General features: G+C 38.3%; 1 protein-coding gene across 51 annotated transcripts in view; it reads right to left on the bottom strand.

Moving 5' to 3' along the window:
- srpk1b (SRSF protein kinase 1b) overlaps nt 1-25,999 on the bottom strand; it is a 66,170-nt gene that overhangs the window by 17,389 nt on the left and 22,782 nt on the right. For 43 of the 51 annotated variants that reach the window (XR_015502109.1, XR_015502110.1, XR_015502112.1 and 40 more), the window contains 6 exon segments: nt 4,853-4,968; nt 2,579-2,687; nt 2,409-2,496; nt 1,455-1,542; nt 1,012-1,118; nt 431-596 (listed from right to left, as the gene is read on the bottom strand). Coding sequence is in view for 7 of the 51 variants with exons in the window: in NM_001080669.3 (NP_001074138.3) it covers nt 431-596; nt 1,012-1,118; nt 1,455-1,542; nt 2,409-2,496; nt 2,579-2,687; nt 4,853-4,968 (674 nt within the window). In the remaining 44 variants the exon portion in view is untranslated. 51 annotated transcript variants of the gene reach the window in all.

The following is a 25,999-nucleotide window of genomic DNA, read 5'->3' as shown; positions in this document are numbered from 1 at the left end:
AAAGCCTGAAAATGCTGCTTGGACCTCATAAATATAGGCTATAAGTCATCATATTCATATATGAACCATTTTTGATCATCTTTAAATATATGTTGCATGTACATATGACATATTGGATTACTCTGCATACCACTAGAAGGCAGCCCACGTACCACAGTTTGAGAACCACTGCTCTTAAGATCTTCTCCAGCTGTGGCAGCAGGCCTTTTTTACACAGATCTACCTGTGGCGTTATTTCAATGTCAAATGTCGTGAGCGCAGTATTACAAGTCGAGATCGCATTTATGTAACAGCCTACGAGCATGCGGATCGCTTTGCTTGTGCGCCGTGTATGTAAACTTCTGGTTTCACCTGTATGTTCAATATGTTCTCTTTGAAAGATCTCTGAAACGTTCTGCTTTTGAGTATCTGAGAGGAGAGTTTGCGTCACCTGCGGACCCAGAAGGCGGTGGAGCTCCAGATTTCTGCCATTCTGTGGCCTCCGCTGCCAGTCTCTTTACATACGCCTCATTGACGTCCATGAGGATGTTCTCCGGCTTTATGTCAGTGTGAATGATCTTACACTTAGTGTGCAGGTAATCCAGGCCTTGCAGAACCTACACGGGGAAATAAAAAAAGAAATATTAGTTTTTCCCCCCTCCATTTCCTACTAGAATTAGCTTGAGTAGCTTACAACTTTCACCAATGGCTTACTTATCTGAAATATCTTAATCCAATACATACAGTGCTGTGAAAAAGTGTTTGCCCCCTTACTGATTTCTCATTTTTTTGCATGTTTATTAGACCATTATAAAACAGGCCACCATAAAGTGACAATATGTGTGACAAAATAGTCTATAGAACTGTAATCAAACTGATTTGAAAGCTTTAAAATACAACAACAAACCTTTTTCATTTAATAAATAAGACTGCATGTGTGTTTAAATCTCGTTTAAGTCCCTTTAATGATTATCCATGCAGCTCTACCGTCCATAAAACCAAAGTAAACATTAATAAATGAGAAAAAGGCACCTGTCGAATGATGCTTTTGACACACGGCAGAGGCAGGCCCTGATAATTAGACTTAATAATCCACTTGAGCAGATGGTGGCCGAGAACTTCAAACACCATACACACATCTGAAGCCGCACGTTAAAGAGAAATGATGCTGAATGCGGATCATAAAACTGAAAAAACAGCACAAAGCAATGGAGAAAGACACATTTGGATCTTGTCTTTGGATTTGATGCTGATAATTAGTTGACATCAAGGTCGCACTTCATTTTAATGTACAATTCACGAACCATTAACTAAGACTTTCAGCTCAAGAAACTACTAATTGGCTGCTTATAATGGTTGGTAAGGTAGTAGTTGATTAATTTGTATTAATATATAGCAATAAGTGGCAGCCCTAAATGTTTTTGCAAGCATGTATGATGTAAAGAAATGATATATTTGCGATGCTGAAAGGATACGGGTTCCGTTGACGCCTGAGATCTTGAAGTCATCCAATAACTGCACCACTTTCTCTCTGCTGGGATCATTCTGGTCTGTGTTCCTGACCTGAATACACAAGATGGAGATGGGAAAAAATAACCAACATTTCCAAATCCTTCTCTTTAGCCCTTGTGCATTGTTTAAATTGACTAGCCATTCATTATGTTGGGGGCTGTTTTTGCCCCATTGACTTTCATTATAATGACATATATTAATTGCAAAGCCATGCAACCAAATAACCATCCGTTCTTGATTGCTGGTTCTTTCCTCTTTAATTTTTACTGTTGATCATCAGTTGGCAGCATTAACTCTTTAGAGAGGCCTGGGCAAAAACTTCTGTATCGAGTTCTATGGAGTAAAACCGCAGTTTATTGGTGTGTGTGTGTGCATAAATTCACTTGGTTTACTATGTTGTGAGAGCTGAAATAAATCTTAACTTTTATGTCTTCCCAACAGGAAAAACCACCAACAATCAAGAATGCATGATGATATGATGTCATGGCTTTACAATCAAAAAGCATCCTTATAATGGAAGTCAATGGAGCAAAAACAGCCCCAAACATAACGAAAGGGTAGTCAAATTTGCCAGAGTGTATTGTTGAAAAATTGTCAAAGCATTTTCCCAAAACGTGTGTCAAATTAAGATTTGTGACCAAAAATCATTCCATCTGCTGAAACACAAAGAAAGTTGTGGCCAAATTAAGACTTAAAATCACCCTAGAATAGATGAAAACATCGCCCACAGCACAAATGGGTTAACATTACTAATGTGCTTTCGTTTAATGAAAGCACTTCACTGAGGCCATGTAGCTATAAGAGGCTCCCGTCACCTTCTCACCGCAGGCTCTTCAAATGCCTCTGATACTAAACGGTCTTGTGAATATTTCATTGTGTTGGTCTGTATGGCGGCGCTGGTGTCGGTGTGAACTCACAGCTTTCAGGAGCTTGATCTCATCCAGGGCTGTTTCAGTGTAGTGTTCGGCGCTCTTCACCACTTTCATGGCCACAAAACGCTTCCCTCTGCAAGCAGAACAATGCTGAATGTGCATACTTAAAAACTCTGGTACTCCAGAAGAAGAAAAACAGAAGTAAATGAACGTACTGTGTGTCCCAGGCAAGCCAAACAGTGGAAAAGTGGCCCCAACCCAGCTTGCGGATTACATGATACCGTCCGTTGAACAGGTCGCCTATTTTCACATGGTGGTAACCACCTAGAAAATGGGATTTGGTTGTTAGAAAAAATAAATAAATAAATAAAATAATCTACAGACAATGAATTTTTTATATATATATATATATATAAACAAATAATAAGTTGACTTCTAGTTGATCATTTGGTATCAGAAGTGGCTTATATGAAAGGCAAAGGCCTGTAGATGACGTTTATTTTACCACAATAAAATATGATCATGCCTTGACTTTGAATGATTTCATGAGGAAAGTAATGTTTGACTCTAAAACAAAAGTCTTGTCACTGAACAGAAATAATGTCCAGTATAGAATATAAAGTCCTGCTGCAGTGGAGACAGAATGAATATTGTGTCTGACTCCATCATGAGCTTGGAGGACTGCATCCATACATCTCTGCACTGACTCAAATCACTGATTAATAAAGTCATCTGGAATGGCAAAGAAAGCGTTCCTGCAGGACTCCCAGAGTTCATCAAGATCCTTTGTGTTCATCGTCAATGCCTCCTCCGTCATCTTACCCCAGACATGTTCAATAATGTTCATGTCTGGTGACTGGGCTGGCCAATCCTAAAGCACCTTGACCTTTTTTGCTTTCAGGAGCTTTGATGTGGAGGCTGAAGTATGAGCAGGAGCGCTATCCTGCTGGAGAATTTGCCCTCTCCTGTGGTTTGTAATGTAATGGGCAGCACAAATGTCTTGATACCTCAGACTGTTGATGTTGCCATCCACTCTGCAGATCTCTCGCACGCCCCCATACTGTACGTAACCCCAAACCATGATTTCTCCTTTACCAAACTTGACTGATCTGTGAGAATCTTGGGTCCATGTGGGTTCCAGTAGGTCTTCTGCAGTATTTGTGATGATTGGGATGCAGATCAACAGATGATTCTTTGGATTCATCCACCTTCTGCCACTTTTCCAAATGATCAACTAGAAGTCAAGTTATTATTTGTTGCTTTTTAAGGTTGTTTTTAAGGTTTACAATGAAAATGCGCACAGGTTCTGTGTGGGCCTAGTAATTACTTATCGACAACCTAAAGTAAAATCCATATATTGGTTATATAGGCAGCAATTTTGAATGGCATTTAGACTCAAAATCACAGCAATACAGGCAGCAATATTGAAGATAAAACAATGTTAAAACAATGTTGTAAAACAGTCATCTAGTCGATTTCAGCCAACTGTTAGTTGTTTATAATTATTATAATTATTATTAAGTTCTTAGAAAAAAATCTGAATCTGTATGTATTAATTTTTCTTAGAATTATTGTAATTTAATTAATTATTAGAATATAAATTTGAAAGTTAAATTATTAAAATATTTTTCCTTTGGAGGCATTTCCTTGTTTCAAAGGATACCTACAATGCAAAAATGATCTTTATAAGGGTGAAAGTGTCAGCAGTGTTTGAATATAACCAGCTTCTAACGGTAAAAATTATTTAACTTTTTTTGTAATCACACTTGATAAAGTCTGCAGAATCACTTTGATTGACATTCTCCCTTTGAACGTGTCATCAGAGGGGGAAAGCCCCGCCCACTAGTGACCATCTCTCCCTCATTAGCATAGGACGTTAGTCTTGTTTTTGAATCTGCCACTATGCTGACACACAGGCATTTGTAGCTCCGCCCTTTCCTAAAAAGAGCACAATCTCATTTGAATTTAAAGTGACAGTCACTAAAACGCCACAGTTAGTCTCAAAGCCTGAAAGGATTCGTTTCAGAGAGTTTTTAAACACTATTTGTGTGGTATTTTGAGCTGAAACATCACATACACATTCTAGAGACATCAGAGATGCATTTTACATTTTGTAAAAAGGGACATAATAGGTCTCCTTTAAAGGTTAAAAACAATCCCTTTAAAAACGAAAAAAAAAAGTTTGTTCTTTATAATTGCTTTTTTATGAGGGATTTCAATGTTTGATTCATCCTGAATATTGCTTTGTTAATAAAATCAACCATTTTGAAGATGGCAGTACTGTCATACATACTGTAGATTCCAATCATAAGCAAAAGCATCCAAACCGGGTTAAAATGTGAAGCTGGAAAGTATTTGCACAGCCGAAAAAACAGGAAAATATGTAGGTCAGGAATCATTACGGAATTGCATCGTGACTCCCAGAATGTGTGATACGCTTTTAATGTGCACATGAATGTCTGCCGGTGTTATGCGTGCATGACTCGTACCCTTGCAGTAATCATTGGGATCCTCCTGTTCTTCATCATCTGAGCCCAGGATCTCTTCATCTTGCTCCTGCAGAGCGTCAGGCTGCTGCGCGGCGCCCCTCGGGTGAGGATCAGGCCTGGGGAACAAGAGCTTATCGTTACTAAACAGATGCTGCACCAATGTCTTCATACCTCATTCTAGATGTGCTAGAAACCAAAAGGCAGTCAAATATTATTCACCATAGCGGAAGTCGTCATATGGGTAAAGTTAGAGCGCAGGGAATAAAATAAAAACGAAACAATCTCGTGTTATCAAGACGTCCAGAAAAAGGAAACAAATAGTGCGAGACGGTGACCAGAAGAAAGAACAACGACAAACTTACGATCCCACTTCGGTAGACTTTGCATTACAAACAACTCGCATAAGCGGCAATTCATTTTGCTTTTGTAATTAGGTGCCAAGATGATATAATACATGCGTAAATAAACGTTCATACACAAAAAAAATCCAAATATTAAATACTTTGAAGGATTTAATATGTTGATGACTGTTAAACACGCCATAGCAGTCTTGTGAAAAGGCTCCATTGGCATTGACTGAAAATCCTATGTGGGGTTTGCTGCGTTTACAACTTAATACAGCCTCTTGTTATTGCACCATAATGTATAAACTATGGACGCCCACTGGGGCTTTCCTAGTGCGAGGGTCAGATGGTTTATGAAAGCTATAAATCAGTGCAGGTGTAAACCCAAGATCCTGTGAGGATATTGCAGAGCTTTGCTAATAGGCTATTGCTCAGAGCGAGCCGTGAAAGGAGATCATACGAGGAGTCAAGCTGAGAGATATCATAAAGCTTTGAATTGAGCTGCGGCAGCAAACGCATAAAGGAAACATCAAATCAGTCATCATTTAGAAGATTAGGTGAATAACAGGTCATCTGGAATGGCAAGGAAAGCGTTCCTGCAGGACTCCCAGAGTTCAGATTCATCTTGAATGCCTCCTCTGTCATCTTACCCCAGACATGCTTAATAATGTTCATGTCTGGTGTCTGGGCTGGCCAATCCTGGAGCACCTTGACCTTCTTTGCTTTCAGGAGCTTTGATGTGGAGGCTGAAGTATCCTGTGGAGGCTGAAGGAGCGCTATCCTGCTGGAGAATTTGCCCTCTCCTGTGGTTTGTGGGCAGCACAAATGTCTTGATATCTCAGGCTAGAGGTCTGCATTCCCGCGGCTGTCCCGCGGGCGTGGAAATAAATTTCCGAATAAATCGCGGGAGCAGTCGGTAACGGGTTTAATTTGGGACGGGAGCGGGCTGTCAAGCAATATCAATCCCGAGTGAGCACGCGTATGTATGTGTGTAAATGAAATAGCGCGATGCTGTGTTTAGCTTGTTTGATGCTGTGTGTGTGTACGTGCGTGTGTGTGTATGCGTGTATGTGTGTACGTGTGCGCACGCGCGAATGAGAGAGCTTTGCCTGTGTGTGTGCGTTTGGTGCCTGTGTGTGTGCGCTTGGTGCTTGTGTGTGTGTGTGTGTTAGTGCGCGAGCGAATGAGAGAGAGAGAGAGAGAGAGAGAGAGAGAGAGAGAGAGCTTTGCCTGTGTGTCTGCTTGGTGCTTATGTGTTTGTGTGTTAGTGCGCGCGCAGTTATGAGAGAGAGCTTTGTCTGTGTGTGTGTGTATTTGGTGCTGTGTGTGTGTGTGTTTATACAGACTGCTTGTTATAGGCTGTCTGGACTGTATAACTGGGTGATTTTCGGTTTTGTTCTCCCCCCGCTCTTTAGCGGGATCGGGCGTGGCGGGTAGAGGGACAACAAATTCTTAATAAAAGCGGGAGCGGTCGGGTTCGGGCTAAAACCTGGCGGGTACGAGCGGGAGCGGGATTCAAAATTTAGTCCCGCGCAGATCTCTACCTCAGGCTGTTGATGTTGCCGTCCACTCTCGCACGCCCCAATACTGATTTTAACACCAAACCATGACTTTTCCTTTACCAAATTTGTCTGAATTCTATGAGAATCTTGTGTCCATGCTGGTTCCAGTAGGTCTTCTGCAGTATTTGTGGTGATTGGGATGCAGTTCAGCAGATGAATCATCAAAAAAAAAATCCACCATCTGACACTTTTCCGAATTATCAACTAGAAGTCAAGTTCTCTTACAACTGGGATTGACAAGACTTTTGTCAAGTAGTGTATGGGCGATTGAGGTCATGTCCATGTGTTGTGCGATAAGTTCATATATTTATTATTGTGACAGGCCTACTATACATATAATCACACTCATCCTGTAACCATGTCACGGTGTTTGGGATTTCAGCCCAAAAATAAGAGACTACATGCTAAGCAATTTTGCAAATCTGATTGTTTTATTCATAAACCCGCGATCCATTAATTCTACCTCCTCTGTATGTGAATATCTGAATGACCTTTTGAATATCACGCTACTAGCCGTGTTATTGCTACTGGTTTGCTGCTCCAGCAGTGGGCATTAAAGCGATTAGATATGCAGCTTTGTGCAGAATAATCTCTCTGAAGCAACTGGCAATTTTCTGCAATCTAAACCAGGCTCCAAACTGCGGCTCTGAACTTCCAATACAAGTCTAAAATAGCCTAAGCCTTTACAAGGACACTTTCTGAATTAGCCTCCTCCATACGGCCTTCTTATTAAGTTTTAATTGTGAAGTGCCGTCATTTGCCTACATTTGTAATCCTTGCGGTTAACCATGAGCAAAAGTGAACCCATTACAACTTAATTGATTTAGTTATTGACATCTATAAGAACAAAGACAATAGGGGACTTGTTTAGAAGTTGTTTTCTTCCATCCAATCCACCAAGGAACACTCAACAAATCACTAAAATTGAAGAGAAAAATCCAACTTAGGGATCTTCACAGAGGAAGATTGGTTGAATAACGTCTTCGTACAGGCCGCTTCTTCTACAGCTCTGGTATGTGGCGAGATTTTTGCTGGAGGAATCTTACCAAATATTTTATAACCCCCAGGCTAATGTATATGCAAACACTGGGAAAGGACAGGGGACAGTGCTGGAGGAAATGTGAGGAAGACCTAGCAAACTATTTCTACATTTTTTGGAGTTTTCCAGCCATTCAGTCATACTGGCAGGATGTAATGCAAGTAATATGAAGTACTTTTGGTGATGGAACGGACTTTCTTTTACAACAATTTACCTGGGAAATATTGCAGCCAACTTAATGGTAAAAGACAAATATCTAGCAATCAGTGAGACAACTGTAACTCAAAGATGGCAACAACTCAAACCCCCTACAAAGTCTGAATGGCTGGATATCGTATCTAATAGAGTTGGCTCGATAGACGATGCCATTGTCCATCACCGATGGCCGATAGACATCATGGTGCTGAGCGGCATCATGATACTCCGCCCACCCCCGTCGCTGCAGCAACCAGCTCGCAAAAAATACACACTACAGCCCCGTAAACACTAATACGTCTTAGTTTAAAAATGGCATTTTAGAACAAAAATGATCCACGTCCACACTGGTGTTTCACCTAGCATTTCTGAAAAGATCTCCCTCTATACAACTGAAATCTTTTTTATATTTTAGGCTTAGTGGTTTTTCTGTCATAGAATGTAAAAAAAAAAAAAAAAAAAAAACTTGCATATGAGCTTCAGACGTTCTCTGCCGGAGCTAATCACTGTACCTGTCAACGATCTCCCAATAATATCCAGCTGCAAACTTAACTGCCATCAGATTGACCCGTTTCAACAGATTTTACTGTATTTTACATTTGTCTGTATGTTTTTCAATAGTGGATATTTATAGTAGGCCTAAATATTCAGTCAGTCCAGTTTAAAGCAAAGCTGTTCTTTTGCAACATCCCTGTTCACCTGTGGTTCTCTTTGAATCTATGTATGTAAAAAAAAAAAAAAAAATAAAAAAAAATATATATATATATATATATATACCTACTGTGTTTGCAGAAATACCTCATTGCTCTTACTATATTTGTGTCGCTTTTCTCATCTTTAATAATAACAACAATACAAAGAAAACGGATTAAATTCATGCAGACAGTGCTTTTAAGAACATTTGACTACATATTTTATCTAGTTCTACTTACAGCGAGGAACATAAGTACTGAACACGTCATATTTTTTCCAGGGAATAATAATGGCTGGGCCATTCCACAGCTTGATTTTCTTTCTGTGAATGCATTCAAGAGTCTTTTCGTGTGTGTTTTGAATTATTGTTCAATGTGTTTTGAATCATTGTCTTGCTGAAATGTCCACCCTGGTTTTATCTTCATCCTCCTGCTAATGTAGATGTTGGACTGAAGGAGTCGATATCCGTTTATACTAAGGAAGGGCAGAGGGTTGCTGGAGAACTACTGAGAGATTTCAGCTGCTGTCTGGGCCTTCCATGCCTTTCTACACCTCCCTTTCTTCATGTGTTCAATACTTTTTCCCTGCGTCATTTCATTTTATTACACAGAACTCCATTAGTAAACTATTTAGATTTGTTTTCTTTGCAAATATGGATTTCTTAGGTTGTTACCAACATCTAGGGAAAATTTGGAATCAGCAGCATCTTTATAAGTATGTTTTCTGAGAAAAACTGTGCCGTGTTCAATACTTATTTTCTACAAATGAAGTATAAGCACACATTGCGTTGCATCTTATAAACACATCCAAGCCGTAAAAACACACTGTGGACCACCCCTTTAATGGAAGCATGCAAACTTTTTAGTTTGTCGAGAAAAAAAAAAAAAACAAAGTACACAAAGTACAGGCGATCTAATGAATATGTCACTGGTCCAAAACAACAGTGTAGTCGTGTGCTGAGGGCTGAAAATGGTGGGTGTTACATTAGAAAATAATTAATTTAGCTGGATAATTAGAGGCTGAGCTAGTGGGAGTTAATTAGCGGAGGTACGCGTGAATGCTATGCTGGTCTGAGGGGAAAGCTGAATGCATGCACGCGCAAACACACGCACGTGAACACACACATGTGCATCTGAGTAAAGCAGAAGCTGAAGCACAGCAGTCCTGCCAACTCCTACTGCTTTAATCTTAACTCATTCAGGAACGACATATAGGACAGACCCATATAGGACAGACCAGTTGAAGTCAAAATTATTATCAATAATACGCATTTCCCAAGTGCTGTTTAACTAATTTTTTTCCTGCACATTTTGAAACTAAATAGATTTCATAACTAATGTATAACTCATTTCTTTTGTCTTTGACCTGATGGCAGTACACAATATTTAACTAGATGTTTTGCAAGATACTAGTATTCAGCTTAATGTGACATTTAAAGGCTTAACTAGGTTAACAGTGCTGAGAGGGCAGGACATGCCTTACACAAGGACGGACTTGTTATTCAGTAGTTTGGATAGGAACAGTATGGTAAAGAGTTTAGTCATGTGCTGTTGCCAAGCAAAGTGGTGCTATAGAATCAAGTGATGAGCAGTCATGGGTGAATGTGCACCAGATTCCCAAAAGTATGAGGACACCCTGACACCACACCCTAGTGAAAGCTTGTCCAAGCACATTTGGGCTTGGAGTTTAAAATCATGGGCATTAATAGGGAGTTTCACCATTCTGGACAGGCTTTCAAACTAGATAAGACAACGATTAAAGCTCTTTGCACACTGAATATCCGACATTTTTGTATGCATTTTTGCTTGTATTCATATCCGAAGAGGTCTCACTTTACATAATTACACTTTAACTACACTTAAGCCTGTGCAATTAATCGAAAATTTGGTTTTGATTTCTATTTTGGCTTTTAACGATTATGAAAAAACATTAATCGAGATAAACGGTTATTCCATCATGTACCGCCCCTTTCCAGCTGTACACATTTGTTGCTCTGCAAAGCTCAGTTTCAGATGAACACTACTAAAAGCATGTACTGTAATGTAACGTTTGCAACTCGGGATGCGCATCGCTCATTGACGTACATTCAAATCATTCACGTTTTCAAAAGCGCGAAAGAGATCGCATGCTGTTGTGTGTGTGCGCTCAGCTTCAAAGACGAGCAGAGCAAAACAAGTCATCTTAATGTGAGCGCTTTAATGGTTAAATACATGCAAATTTGTCTTAAAACGCGGTGTTTGGTGATTATTCATTTTAACCCTCTTTTGTGTAATAAACAAACGAGTCAAGAATCAAAAAGACATGTGCAAGAGAAACTATTTACCAGGACCGCACTGTTTTTAAAGTGACAGCGCGCAATATTCCTGCTGCCGACTGTTTTTATTATTAATGAAACAACAAAAGGAGAAAATCCCTCACTGCTCTTGACTGAAGGACTTTTGTGGCTATGATTAAAGTTTTTTTTCTTAAAGTGAAGATCCTTAAAGCAAAGTTTATTTAATATTTTTATTCCATTGTATTCATTTCCCTTTCCTTATTTACAGGGAGGAAAATAACTGTATTAACAGTGGAAGTTAGAATTATTAGTCCTCCTGAATTATGAGCCCCCCGTTTCCCCCCAATTTCTGTTTAATGGAAAGAAGATTTTTTCAACACATTTCTAAACATGATAAATTTAATAACTCATTTCTAAAAACTGTTTTCTTTTATCTTTGCTATGATGACAGTAGATAATATTTGACTAGATATTCTTCAACATACTACAATGTGTAGTACACCGAAAAAAATACAACTATCAAACTATCAAAACATCTTAAAACTCAAGCTTTAAAGTGAAGAACCGAATGAAATCAAAATCAATTTATTTATTTTTTTTTTTATGATGGACGAAGGTTTTGGAGGCAGTGGCACCTGAAGATGAATTAACTTGTTAACATGCATTTTCAAACCATAAGCGATTTTCTCCAGTCAAACTACAATGTTTTGTTTGAACTGTGAAGATGGTTTTTTGTTGTTGTTGCAGGATGGATGGAGAAAAAAAAAAGGCAAAGCTTGGCCTAATAAGAAGTGAAAGCCAAATGTCTGGAGAGATTGTGGGCGGTCCTGTTTTCTACTGTTGTCAGCTCAGACAGCACAAATCAGCCGACATACCAGAATGCCTTGCATTTCTTTAGAGTCAGTCTACATGTCTGCTTGTCCTTTCAGTGCCCTGTGGATGAGGCATTGATTATTTTGTTATTTTTGTCTGTTACAATGATAACCTAAGGCCTATTAATTCCATATATATGTATACTAATTTCAAATACCTGATTTATTTTATCTTTGCCATGATGGCAGCACATAATATTTGACTAGATATTTTCCAAGATATTAGTATTCAGCTTAAAGTGACATTTAAAGGCTTAACTAGGTTGATTAGGGTAGTTAGGCAAGTCTATTACAGTGGTTTGTTGTAAACGATATTGCTAAAAATATTGACCTTAAAATAGTTTTAAAAAATTAAAACTGCATTTATTCCAGCCGAAATTAAACAAATGAGTTTTTGTCCAGAATAAATTTTTTTTAAAGGAAATACTGTGAAAAATTCCTCACTCTGTTAAACATGATTTGGGAAATATTTGAAAAAGAAATTCACAGGACGGCGAATAAATTTGACTTTGACTGTATATATAATCCACTACAACTGTATATATGAAGAGCTACTATATAAAATTGACCTACTATTAATTTAGGCACACTTTGTAGTAGAGATTGTAGTAATGGATATGAAGAGTTTAGATGCAAAAATCTCCAAATGCCATCTGAAAAATGAGCATCCTAAAATGAGCATTTTTATCAGCCTCCCATGTTTATGTTTAAATATTTCACTTTAACAGCAATGAAAAGAACATTTCTGAGCCTACAAACAAGAGTCGGGAAAAATGCTAATTTAAGTAGAAAATTTCAAACAGCTTTTAGAGGTTAGAGGTCAAACTCTTCATATCCATTACTACAATCCCTACTGCTTAAATTAATAGTAGGTCAATTTTGTGTTTGCAGCATTGACTCGCGATAAAATTATAACACTGGATGAAAAAGAAAACAATTTATGCATCAAAATAAATGACATTATAGCTTTAAAACTGCAATGCAATGCAAAAGAGCATCTGAGCTTCTGTGCATATTGTACATCCACATGAAACAAATCAAATTATTGGGAAAAAAAGATGTCGAGCAGGGAATTGGTTATTGAATGCCTTAAGGGAAATCTGAAAGTAAACAGTGTTGGGTCGAATTAGTTACAGTGTACTAGTAACTGTAATTAAATGATTTATCCCCTGGAAAAAAAAAGTATATGTACTATTCATTTTTAGGTCATTTAATTAGATACTTCTTGCCTTAAATACTGTAAATAAATAAATTAGTTCAGCATAAATTTAGAAAAGTAATTGTTATAAAAATACACTCCCTGACAAAAGTCTTGTCGTTGATCTCATTTGTAAAAGCAATAATAACTTGACTTCTAGTTGATCATATAGAAAAGTGGCAGAAGGTGGATTTTTCCCATGAACCATCTGCTGAACTGCATCCCAATCATCACAAATACTGCAGAAGACCTACTGGAACCAGCATGGAGCCAAGATTCTCACAGAAATCAGTCAAGTTTGGTGAAGGAAAAGTCATGGTTTGGGGTTACATTCAGTATGGGGCGTGCAAGAGATCTGCAGAGTGGATGATCAACATCAACAGCCTGAGCTATCAAGACATTTGTGCTGCCCATTACATTACAAACCACAGGAGAGGGACGATTCTCCAGCAGGATAGCACTCCTCATACTTCAAAAAAAAAGTCCCCCAGTAAAAGATTTGAGATAGGATTTACCTTGCAATTGCAAATGCAAGTGTATTAATTTAGAGTGGTTATCTCAGAATAAAGACGTTAGGGGCTATTCACATTTGCTGTCTATTGCACACACAAGTTTGTTATTCTTTATGTGCAACCGAAACAACGCTGGTGAAAAATGGACGCATGCATGCTGAAAACCATCCCTGGCCGCCTCACACGTGCTGCTCCTGATCCCGGTTGTTTACATGCACGCCGATATGAGTCGACATGCAAGTCGACATGCAAGTTTATATCATATGACGATGTTACAAGCATGGCTAACTAAGACTTCATAACTTTAATCTTGGTCAAGAGTCGGGTCTAAGACAACAGATAATTCTATAAACATATATTTTTGTATTCTATAGAACAGTCATGGTCATTATTCAGGCAAAAGTCTTGTAATATTACTCCAGTTGTGTCTTTACATTGTTTTTCAGTTATATTTAGGATTGATCTCTGTTATTTATTTAGGATAATAATCATATAATAATAATAATAATAATAAACAAATTGCTAAATTTACTGAAAAGAAATATATACATTGAAATGTATTTATAATTATTATTTTAAGTGTATATATTTAAAATGCATATTATAAAGTCAACCACAGTGTCTTTATTTCTTGGGGGAGGGGGCATGTTTAGGGTGGTTTCACCCAGGGTGCCATTTAAACTAGAACTGCCACTGATTTTGGTTGCACGATTATAGTCCGAGGAATAATCGTGGCTTCATGGTTATCACGATTATTATGCAATCATTAATTTCAAAACACCACTAGTTTAGTAAATCAAATGAAAACTCTTTATATTTTATAGTGTTGTTTATTTCTGCTTAGTAACCAAATAAAACAGCAATGTACGCCTATAAATAGCCCTTTAATCTGAATACTAGTATCTTGAAAAATATCTAGTTAAATATTATGTGCTGTCATCATGGCAAAGATAAAAGAAATTAGTTATTAGAGATGAGTTAATAAAACTATTATGTTAAGAAATGTGTTAAACAGAAATTGGGGGGGGGGATAACAGGGGGGCTATTAATTCTGACTTTAACTGTACGTACATATAGATTCAAATAATTTATAAACATAAGCACAATGCATGTGTATAAGTGCATTGTACCAAACGATTAATCTAAATGTACGTACATAGTAGTTAATGTGACTTAAAATGAAGTGTAACCAGTGTTTTATTCCACTAATCTTTTAAAGAACAGCTAATTAATACATTTAATCAAAATGAAGGTGGCAGGAGCCAATAGACAAGCTGGCAGAAAAAGGATCTGTAAGAGCGGAGTGTAATCTACTGTTAAATGCTGCGTTTAGAATTCAGCTTAATCTTAAGTCTGCAGTGTATTGTTTTGGCCTCAGACTGCACGCCTACGAGCCGTCTGATGCATGCTGCACACACAAATGACAAGAGCTTTCCAAACCCGAAGAATAAATCCTATGAAAAACTGTCAAGAAATGTCTGGGTCATATTTCACCACAAAATAACAACAAACACACACACACGATAGGATGAATTCAAGCAAAACAATGTCAGATAGTGTATGCTGTTATTACACTTACTGTGCATGCACAGTTGTTTATTGTAACGCTCTATACTTTATGCATACCTGCTCACCTTCATGTTAATGCAAATATCCTATCAGCCAATGTCATAACGAAAAACTGCTGAACTTCATACGAAGCATCAGAATGGGGAACAATTATAGTATTAAGTAAAAAGGCAGGCTTGTTTTGTTTCAGAAGCTGCTTATCTGCTGGGATTTTCATGCACAACCATCCCTAAACTCTAAAAAGTATACAGTGAAAGCTGTGGTAGATAGAACTTTACTGTTACAAATATGGTAGAGACATGTCACAGTAACCTACCGTATTTCATTAATTCATACAATGTTGATACACCAAATTATTCATTTCTACTTCGCAATACACAGACAATACGCAGTCAAAATGGTGATACGAAAGTTACATGATGAGCCACAGCTCATCACAAACAGCAGAAAAACATACTAACATGTAGAACTAAACTGTGAAGCCAACAGTAACTAAATAGTCAAGATCTGCAGGAGAGCATTTCCAAACACACAACGCCAAACTTTGAAGCAGATGAGCTACAGCATTTAATACAGAATCTTACTCTTACTCTGATTGAAATTGCAATGACATCCTTAAAAGTTCTAATGTTATTCTTTATTATTTCATGTTTTTAGTTACTGTACTTGGCTTAATATTCAGAGGAAATTTCATTCTGATTCTGCAATTTACGATTCAAGTTATTAGCATACAAAATTTGCAACTTTGGACAAGCGGTGGCGCTAGAGAGTTTGAATTAGAGACTTCAGGTTTGCTAAGGTTAATGTTGAGACTTCCCTCAAGAAAAACATACTAATATGTAGAACTAAACTGAGAAATTAGTAGAAACTAAATAGATGACAACTAAGTTCTGCAGAAGAGCATTTAAAACCCACACACAATGTCAAACTTTGAAGCAGATGAGCTACAGCAGCAGAAGTAACTGAAGCTACATTTAACACACGCACTTACTTTGTTTACCAAACAAGTGGATCTGATTGAATTTGCAATGAAAACCTTAAAAGTTAAAATTTATTCTTTATTATTTCATATTTTAGTTACTGTATGACACTTGATTTAATATTCAGAGGAAATTTTACTCTGATTCTGCAATTTACGATTTAAGTAGCAAATTTGGACAAGCGGTGGCGCTAGAGAGTTTGATTTAGAGATTTCAGGTTTGCTAAGATTAATATTAAAACTGCCCTCTAGAAAAACATACTAATGTATAGAACTAAACTGAGAAGTTCTGCAGAAGAGCATTCCCAAACACACAATGTCAAACCTTGAAGCAGATGAGCTACAGCAGCAGAAGTCCCTGAAGCTACATTTAACACAGGCTCTTACTTTGTTTACCAAACAAGTGGATCTGATTGAATTTGCAATGTAAACTTTAAATAAAAGTTAAAAAGTTAAGCTTTCCTATTTAATGTTTTTAGTCACTGTACTATACCTTACTTGATGTTTAGAGGAAATAATATTTGTATTCTCTAAATTATGATTCAAAAGTTATTAGCATACAAAATTTGCGTATTTGGACAAGTAGTGGCGCTAGAGAGCTTGATTTAGACACAAATTACACAACTGTCCAGCATACGGCTGTATAAGCTGCCATTCAAATCCAGCAGGAGAAGCGGAATAATAATAACAATAATAATAAATATAGCTGCAAGCAGCACATAAGCGGCCAAGAAGTCTAGAGGCTATTAGAATATAGCAAAGAATGAGCACAGATTCTCATTCATTTTCTTGTCGGCTTAGTCCCTTTATTAATCCGGGGTCGCCACAGCGGAATGAACCGCCAACTTATCCAGCACATTTTTACACAGCGCATGCCTTTCCAGCCGCAACCCATCTCTGAGAAACATTCACACACACACACACACACACACACACACACACACACACACACACACACACACACACACACACACACACACCCCGGACAATTTAGCCTACCCAATTCACCTGCACCGCATGTCTTCTTTGGACTGTGGGGGAAACCAGAGCAAACCCACGCGAACGCAGAGAGAACATTCAAACTCCACACAGAAACGCCAACTGACCCAGCCGAGGCGCAAACCTGCGACCCAGCGACCTTCTTGCTGTAAGGCGACAGCAAAACCTACTGCGCCACTTCGCCGCCATAGCACAGATTCTGTCTGGTCCTAATAACTTTGCTATTTATAATATATTTTTATGGCTATTTCAGTGCTATTTATGCTACTCAGGTATCGACAGTTTAATTCAACCAGCAGAGAAAAAGTCATGTTTACATTTGATCAAGTCCATGAAGTACTTCAGAAAACACAAGCGGTCCCCTTGTGTACTGTAGAGTAAAGTCTGCAAATCGTTGCTTCACTATAAAGCACGGCTTTTCAATAGTGATTCCATCATCACAGGTGATAGCTGGTCAAGCAGGCTGTTTTCTTATCGTTTTACCAGTCTATGAATCACATTTCCATAATTCCCTCCATTACTTTAAGTTGTTTTTCAGCGAGGGAGGATTCTATTAAAAGCCTCAGTCCTTAGCAACTAGCGCCGGACTATTCAAATCAAGCGAAGCTTCACCTCCCGATGCATGTCATCCTTCAAAACACACCAGGCAGGAGGAAAAAACAAGGGGGTTTGTTTGTATGTGTGAGCATCGTGTGTGGGAGAGAGAAATGTTTGGCGCACAGAGGGTTAAATGGACTCTTAATACAGAGCTCAGGCTTCAGAACTTCTCCAGCCCACACAACAAACCACGACACGTCTGACATTCTCTTGTCTTGTGTCAGAGTACTCACGCAAGGCATCAAAACAATCTGCTCTTCCAGAAATATAAATGCCCGGCTCGGAAAATCTAAGTGCAAGCATTGTTTTTCGGTGGCGTGCGGACTACACTGCAGCATCGGTTTCTAAAACCAAGGCCATTTTACTGCTTAAAATTCCAATTTTGGGGGCAAATTCACAAATGGTTTCCCTAGGGGTCGGCAACCAAAAATGTTGAAAGAGCCATATTGGACCAAAAAACAAAACAAAAAACAAATATGTTTGGAGCCGCAAAAAATGTAAAGCCTTATATAAGCCTTATAATGAAGGAAACACATGCTGTATGTATATATATTAGCTATATTAGCCTATTATAAGAATGACTAAGTTGGCTACAAATACATATTGAGCCTTCATGATTAAATAGCCACTGAAATCAGGTGGTTGGTCACCATCTGTGTACGGTTTTCCATGCTTTATTATCTCCCGGTTTGTTTACAACAGCCACCTGCCTGGCATCCCGCCCTACTGATAGAAACCTGTGTCGCAGGCTATGACGCAAATCTTCGTTGACAGAAATGTTGATATTAAATATTAATTCTACACACTTTTACAGCATTTGAAAACATTAAAAATGTTTGTCCTCCTATAGAAATCATATTAAAACAAAAATATATTCTAACCTTCCCCATCTTTTTGAACATTTTTGAAAAAGCTTCAGGGAGCCACAAGGGCAGCGCTAAAGAGCCGCGGGTTGCTGACCCTGAGCATTTCAAGACTTAGTTAACCATCTGCACACACACACAAAACAGGACTCAATTCAATAATGTTAAGTGGTTGAAAAAAAACTCAATCTTTCCTTGTGCCTAAAAATGACACCCATAAAAAATGAATGGTAAATACTAAATTTTTAAAAGTTATTTAAAAAAACTCAATAAATCCAACACATTGCCAATCAATCAAATATATATGACTCAGATTGTGCATCAAGCATGATTGATTTACATGTCATGTCCATGCAAAGACGTAATAGACATCCTGCAGTGCGATTAGCGTGAATGACACGGCGCAAATCGTGCATGTTGGCCGTTTGATGCACATAACGTGCGATTTAAAGTCTGAAAAAAATCTGAACTTAAACAAAATAATTGTGTTGCATTATCCAATCAGGAGCTTGCTTTAGTAGCCTCTGAAGGATCTGATGGACCCAAAAATGCCATCAAACGAGTCCACACCTTTTTTTAACCATCCATAGCACAGCCACCATTTCATCCATGACACATTTTGCAACAGAACTAGAGTGATTTCGTGTCTGTTGTGAAAAAGTCACGCAAGAATGAAGCAATTAAACTCAAAATACGAATAATTACGTGAAGAACAGGATGTACTCACACAAGACACATCCAGTGTGAATGCTCCATAAGTCTATTCAACAAGCTCAATGTGTCAAACACACGCACAGATAGCCCTTTCGCACCCTACAGTCAAAAAGTAATGTTGGATATTTAGATATTTGTATGCCTTCATAAACCACCAGATCGCCAAATTAAAGGCTTTGATTTGTCTATACTAACTGCAGAGACACACCGGCCACTTTATTAGGTACACCTGTCCAACTGCTTGTTAACGCAAATCAGCCAATCACACGGCAGCAACTCAATGCATTTAGGCATGTGGACATGGTCAAGGTGATCTGCTACAGTTCAAAATGAGAATGGGGAAGAAAGGGCATTTAAGTGACTTTAAACATAGCATGGTTGTTGGTGCCAAACCGGCTGGTCTGAGTATTTCAGAAACTGCTGATCTACTGGGATTTTCACACACAACCATCTCTAGGGTTTACAGAGAATGACCTGAAAAAGAGGAAATATCCAGTGAGCGGCAGTTCAAATGCCTTGTTGATGCCAGAGGTCAGAGGAGAATGGCCAGACTGGTTCCAGCTGATAGAAAGGCAACAGTAACTCAAATAATCACTCGTTACAACCGAGATCTACAGAAGAGCATCTCTGAACACACAACACGTCCAACCTTGAGGCGGATGGGCTACAGCAGCAGAAGACCACACCGGGTGCCGCTCCTGTCAGCTAAGAACAGGAAACTGAAGCTACAATTCACACAGGCTCACCAAAACTGAACAATAGAAGATGTTGCCTGCTCTGATGAGTCTCCATTCTGCTGACACATTCACATGGTCGGGTCAGAATTTGGCATAAACAGCATGAAAGCATGGATCCATCCTGCCTTGTATCAGTGGTTCAGGCTGGTGGTGGTGGTGTAATGGTGTGGGGGAGATTTTCTTGGCACGCTTTGGGTCCATTAGCACCAATTGAGCATCAACGCCACAGCCTACCTGAGTATTGTTGCTGATCATGTCCATCCCGTCATGACCACAGTGTACCCATCTTCTGTTCTGATTGCTACTTGCAGCAGGATAACCCACCATGTCATAAAGCGCAAATCATCTTAGACTGGTTTCTTGAACATGTCAATGAGTTCACTGTACTCAAATGGCCTCTACAGTCAGCAGATCTCAATCCAATAGAGCACTTTTGGGATGTTGTGGAACGGAAGTTTCGCATCAAGGATGTGCAGCCGACAAATCTGCAGCAACTGCATGATGCTATCATTTCAATATGGAGCAAAATCTCTGAGGAATATTTACAGTACCCTGTTGAGTCTATGCCAAGAAGAATTAAGGCAGATCTGAAGGCAAAACAGGGTACAAACCTGATACAAGTAAGGTGTACCTAATAAAGTGGTCGGTGAGTGTATATGTGAAGTGAAATATTATCTAAAACATAAGTAGGCATATTTTTGAAAAAAAAATTTAAAATCATTTTAATAATTTTAAAAATAGTTCCTTTTATCTGAATAGTTAAAAAAATTGAACTTGAATGTCCCATTGGAAATAAATAGGGAATACTAAAATTGGTATATATATATATATATATATATATATATATATATATATATATATATATATATAGCACATTTAAAGATACATAAATTTTATATAATATAATATTTATATAATTTTTGAAGCCAGTGATTTGACATTTGTCTAATAAAAAAACTAAATGCGTGTTCACACTTGAGACCTTCATGCCCCAAAAACGTCCACTAGGGAAAGATTAAGCGCAATATGATACAAGAGATGCTTGAGGGTTAAATCAATTTCACTTAGTGCTAAATCTGCCCCGTGTGGCCTGTGCCACCTGTGGTTTCCTGATTGCAGAGACGCTGCCGTCACTAGAGGAACACATCAACTGTTGCATTGGGTTTTCATTATTGTGCAATTTGCGGTCCAGCTTGACTGCGTACACATCACAGCAAAGGTGAAGAAAACAGCTAGGGTTGGATGACGGTGATCATCAAACGCTGCAGTCTCCCCTGCTTTCATCTCTGACACAAAAATACTCCACTCAGACTCTTTAAGAAAGCTGGATTTAATCTGAAAACTTCACAGAGAGCGTGTCCGCAAAACGCTTTTAAAAGCAGCTCCAAATGTCTTTTGAAATGAGCTGCACCACTGAATTTTTGATGATAAATCACTGCAATACGGTGCAGATTTCTGACATTTTAAAAGCATCAATCTGTTTAGCTGAGTTAATGCTTATTTGTATGCACTGATTAGGAAACACCAGTATCATTATAAAACCTAGCTATATTATATATGTTCACTGGAAAGATTTATTTACAGATGTATTGTGTTTCCCTTAGCATTGAAACTCTTTCTTTGCAGTCCACAATAAAATGGATATACATAACTTCATAAATAAATACCAAAAGCAAGGTTGCAATATAATTATAAAAGCTGTTTATCATAATATTAAGTCAAATGTTCAAGCTTTTTTATTACACACAATTCTAGATAGCAATTATGCAGCTAAATATTTATATGAAACAGTGTTTATTATATTAAAACATCACACAAAATCTATTTAAATTAATTTTTGCTAATAAATATGCAAATAATAACATTATTAATATGGATAAGACACTGTAGGGATTTATTTTCTGAATTTCTGCTAAATATTTGTATACTAAATGTTAATGTATATAATATAAATATTAAAACATATTGCAATCATTCATAAAAACTACATTAATTTAATCCTTACTGCCATAAACACTGTTATTGTTATTATATACTATTATTTATAGAAATAAACCTAAACTAACCTAATATGTAATGATTTAACTAAAAATAAACCTAAAACCTGAAGATTTAGATTAAATAAACCTTAATTAACCTAATTTGTTAACGGTTTTAACTGAAAATAAACCCAAAATCTGAAGATTTAGCTGACATAGACCAAAACTAACCTAATTTGTTAAGTGATTTAGCTGAAATAAATCTAAAACCTGAAGATTTAGCTGACATAGACCTAAACTAACCTAATTTGTTGACTTATTTGACAGATTTTTACTGAAAATAAACCTAAAACCTGACAATTTGACTGAAATAAACCTAAACTGACCTCATTTTAAAGGGACAGTTCACCCAAAAATGAAGATTTACTCACAATATACATCCTTAAGTGGTTCCAAACCTTTTAGGAGTTTCTCTCTTTATGTTGAACACAAAAAAAGATATTTCGAAGAATGTGGTAACCATTGACTTCAATAGTATGAAAAACAAATGCAATGGAAGTCAATGGTTACCGGTTTCAAACATTATTCAAAACATCTTCTTTTGTGTTCAACAGAATAACTCAAACAGGTTTTGAACAAGTAAAGGACGAGTAAATGATGACAGAATGTTCAGTTTTGGGTGAACTATCCCTCTCTCCATTCAATTTCAGTATACATCATCATCATCAGTATACATTTCAAACGAATAAATGCAGAACACATAAGCAAATTGAACCAATTCTCAAATCAAAGCTCCCAAACAAATGCTTCAGCAAAGCCAAAACACACAAGTGCACACACGCAAGTTTGCTTCTTACCTGCAGGACGCGCGGATGCCCATGAGAGAGAGTGCTAATGAAGGCAACAGGGGCTGACAGGCCAGAGACAGAGCCATGTACCAGAGACAGAGGAAAACCACCTCAGTGCACACAGATGCACAGTGAGGCTGATTGCTGAACACGCTCTCCCTCTCCCGCTCTCTCTGCTGCCGTCAGCAATAAGACCCACCCACAAATCTCTCACAGCCACTCTAATTGGCTGAGAAGAGCCAGCACTGCATTGCAGGTGAAAAAACCCTGCCGCCTCCTCATTTCTTCTTCATAACGCGGCATGTTCTGCCGTCACTCAGTCACTCTCTCTCTCCAATCACAGCAGAAAAAAAGGTAGCTGGTTCCTATTTTACCCCTTTTACAAGATGCAAGTTAAGTCTTTGGTGTCTCCAAGATGTGCTCAAAATACTCATTAGATAATTTATTATACAATTCTAAAAATGCCCATTTTGGTCTTGGAGGAATCTGTTTTTGTAGCCTGCACTTTTATATGGAAATGAGCTGGTCATTCTAGCCCATCGTTCCCACGTCATAAACAGCCATATCATTTTTCATATCATATCAAACATCAAGTCAGATTTTTCAGCCTGATCTCACAAGGAAACTTGACTATTTTACATTTTGTCTGTTTAGCGGCAAATTCGAGTTCAGTCAACTTTTAAAAGAAGGCGTGGCATTAAATCCCACCCCTAAATCTAATTGTCATTCGTGGATGAGTCAGCGTCATTGCTTCCCATTCACTTTGAATGGGTGACGTCAGGCGTTGCCGAACTACATTGTGGATCCGTCGGCGCCACTTCAGAGGCGTTGCTCGCTGCAGAAGTTGGGACCAGCTCAACTTTTCAAGCACCGACGGAAGCGTCAGCCAATCAGATCACTGTATGCAAATACACCAGCTAGACAGATGCCTATTGCTGACTGAATTTTATTGGCCGACGCTGCTATGATGATCGCTTCAGCCTCAACTTCAGACACGCCTTTAGTCAAGCGTTGACGCTGAAGCCCCGTGTGAATGGGGCGTAAATCGTACTAAATTGTATGAAACTATTTGTTAGTTTTTTTTATTTGACAGGGACAGAGTACATTAAAAAGCACTGCTGCACCAGAATTATGTATATAATTAGTTTATTTATTTTTATAATTATTATTTTGATTATAATTATTTATATTATTTATATTTTTAGAAGGCTAAAATTGTCACCCAAAAAAACAATACAAAAATTATACAATCAATCCAGCATAACTAAGGGTGTTTTCACATCTGCCTTATTTAGTCTGGTTGAATTGCACTAGAGTTAGTTTCCCCTGTTGTTGGGGTTTGTTTGGGCAGGTGTGAATGTAGTAATCGCACTTGAGTGCGCATCAAAAGCGGACCAAAAAACCGTAAACCTCTTTGAAGAGGTGGTCTCGGTACGCTTTCAAACGAACCCTGGAGCAGGAAACGTACGGGAAAATGCCAATGGATCTGCTGCAAGTAAACAAACCGGCAGACACAAACTGTTACTTTTGACTGAAGAGACGACTGCGCTGGCTGATTGTGTCTCTGCTCATAGTATTCACCTTATTCTTCGCCGACAAGCGGGCACAGCCATTTGAATATTTTTTACTCGAGACTTCAGGTCTTATTTACTTCCATTCATTTTTAGACATTAAAACTGCTTGTTTTGCTGTTTAATGTTGCAAACTGATATTTCCTTATTATATTATTCTACTTGGTCTGTATAGTCCTGCAAACATTTGTTTGTAGAGCAAGTAGTTTGACCGTTTTCTGCCGTTTATTATTCCTAGTCATAGACATTTTCCCATAGGCGACTCAATCGGACTGAATCGCAAATACAGGCGCACTTAGGCATTTTAGGTCAATAGATCAATACTGGGTCAATAGGTTAATACTGTATAGTTTGTATACATCACTTTAGACGAACTATACATTGAGAATGAAGCGCAGCTGCGGCTGGAAAACAATGTTTCAATGAATTGCAAATGGCGAAGGAGCATCACACGTCACTTCAGGATGCGGAGGGAATTAATTTAGCTAAACTGTGACATGGTCATCTTTAGGAAATATTACTGACGATCCATCAGATAATGTTTTCCCTCTCTCTCTCTCTCTCTCTCTCTCTGTTGGTGAAGCGCTGTCAACAAATATTTTTCCTCCACATCTCATAATGCACAGCACTGCACATGAAATTCGTATTAAAATCTGTTTTATTTATATTGTGCAACGTATATTTATAATGTTTTTATGCAGAGTATATATTTTAAAACGGGGAAAAACAATACATCATTGTATGAATGCTGTAATGCTTAAATTATTTTCCATTTAAAATGTGTGAAGGTCATGTGACCATCAGGAAGAAGGCAGCATCTCATTTCTCACAGGACGCGTTCTCTGTTCTCGTGGTCTCCCGAGTTCGTTCTTGCGAGGACACCTGGCAAGACCGGTCTTCGTTCTTGGAATTGAAAAACAGCCTACATCTACACTCTATACCTGTGGTGCTCAACCCTGTTCCTGGAGATCGACCTTCCTGCAAAGTTCAGCTCCAACCCTGATCAAACACACCTGAACCAATGAATTAGCACCTGAACAGCACTTGATAATTACAGGCAGGTGTGTTTGACATGGGTTGCAACTGAAATCTGCAGGAAGGTCGATCTCCAGGAACAGGGTTGGTCACCCCTGCTTTATACCAAACAGCTTCCAAAAGCTGATTTTGCCTCAGGGGTGCGCTTTAAGATTCTCTCTAGCTTGCTCATAAGATCCAAGTCTCAGCTGGTAGTCAGCGCAAACAAGCCTCTTTACAACCTTATTAGTGATGTCAGGTGAGCAGTAAGAGTCATGGCAGAGTGAAAGAGAGTGAGAGGACACTCAACACAATCAATTACTCTTATCTATCGCCCCTCTGAGACATTCGCCACTTCTTGAGGAATACTTGACAGAGTGAATCTAAAATAAAACACGCCAATCTATCATTTCAATGACAGGGGAGAGGGTGGAAAAGAGGATTGAACTTGAGTTGAAGAAGCCAATCAGACTGAAGTCTCTTTTCACTGATGGTGGAATAATTCCTTAAGTGTGCATGCACACGCGCACACACACACACACACGCACAAAGCTGTCTGCTCTAAACCTACAAGATTCTCCACAAAA

Source organism: Danio rerio, chromosome 11 (assembly GCF_052040795.2).
Source record: "Danio rerio strain M-AB ecotype USA chromosome 11, GRCz13ab, whole genome shotgun sequence".
Classification (NCBI taxonomy): Eukaryota; Metazoa; Chordata; class Actinopteri; order Cypriniformes; family Danionidae; genus Danio; species Danio rerio.
This window is presented reverse-complemented; position numbering and strand designations above follow the sequence as displayed.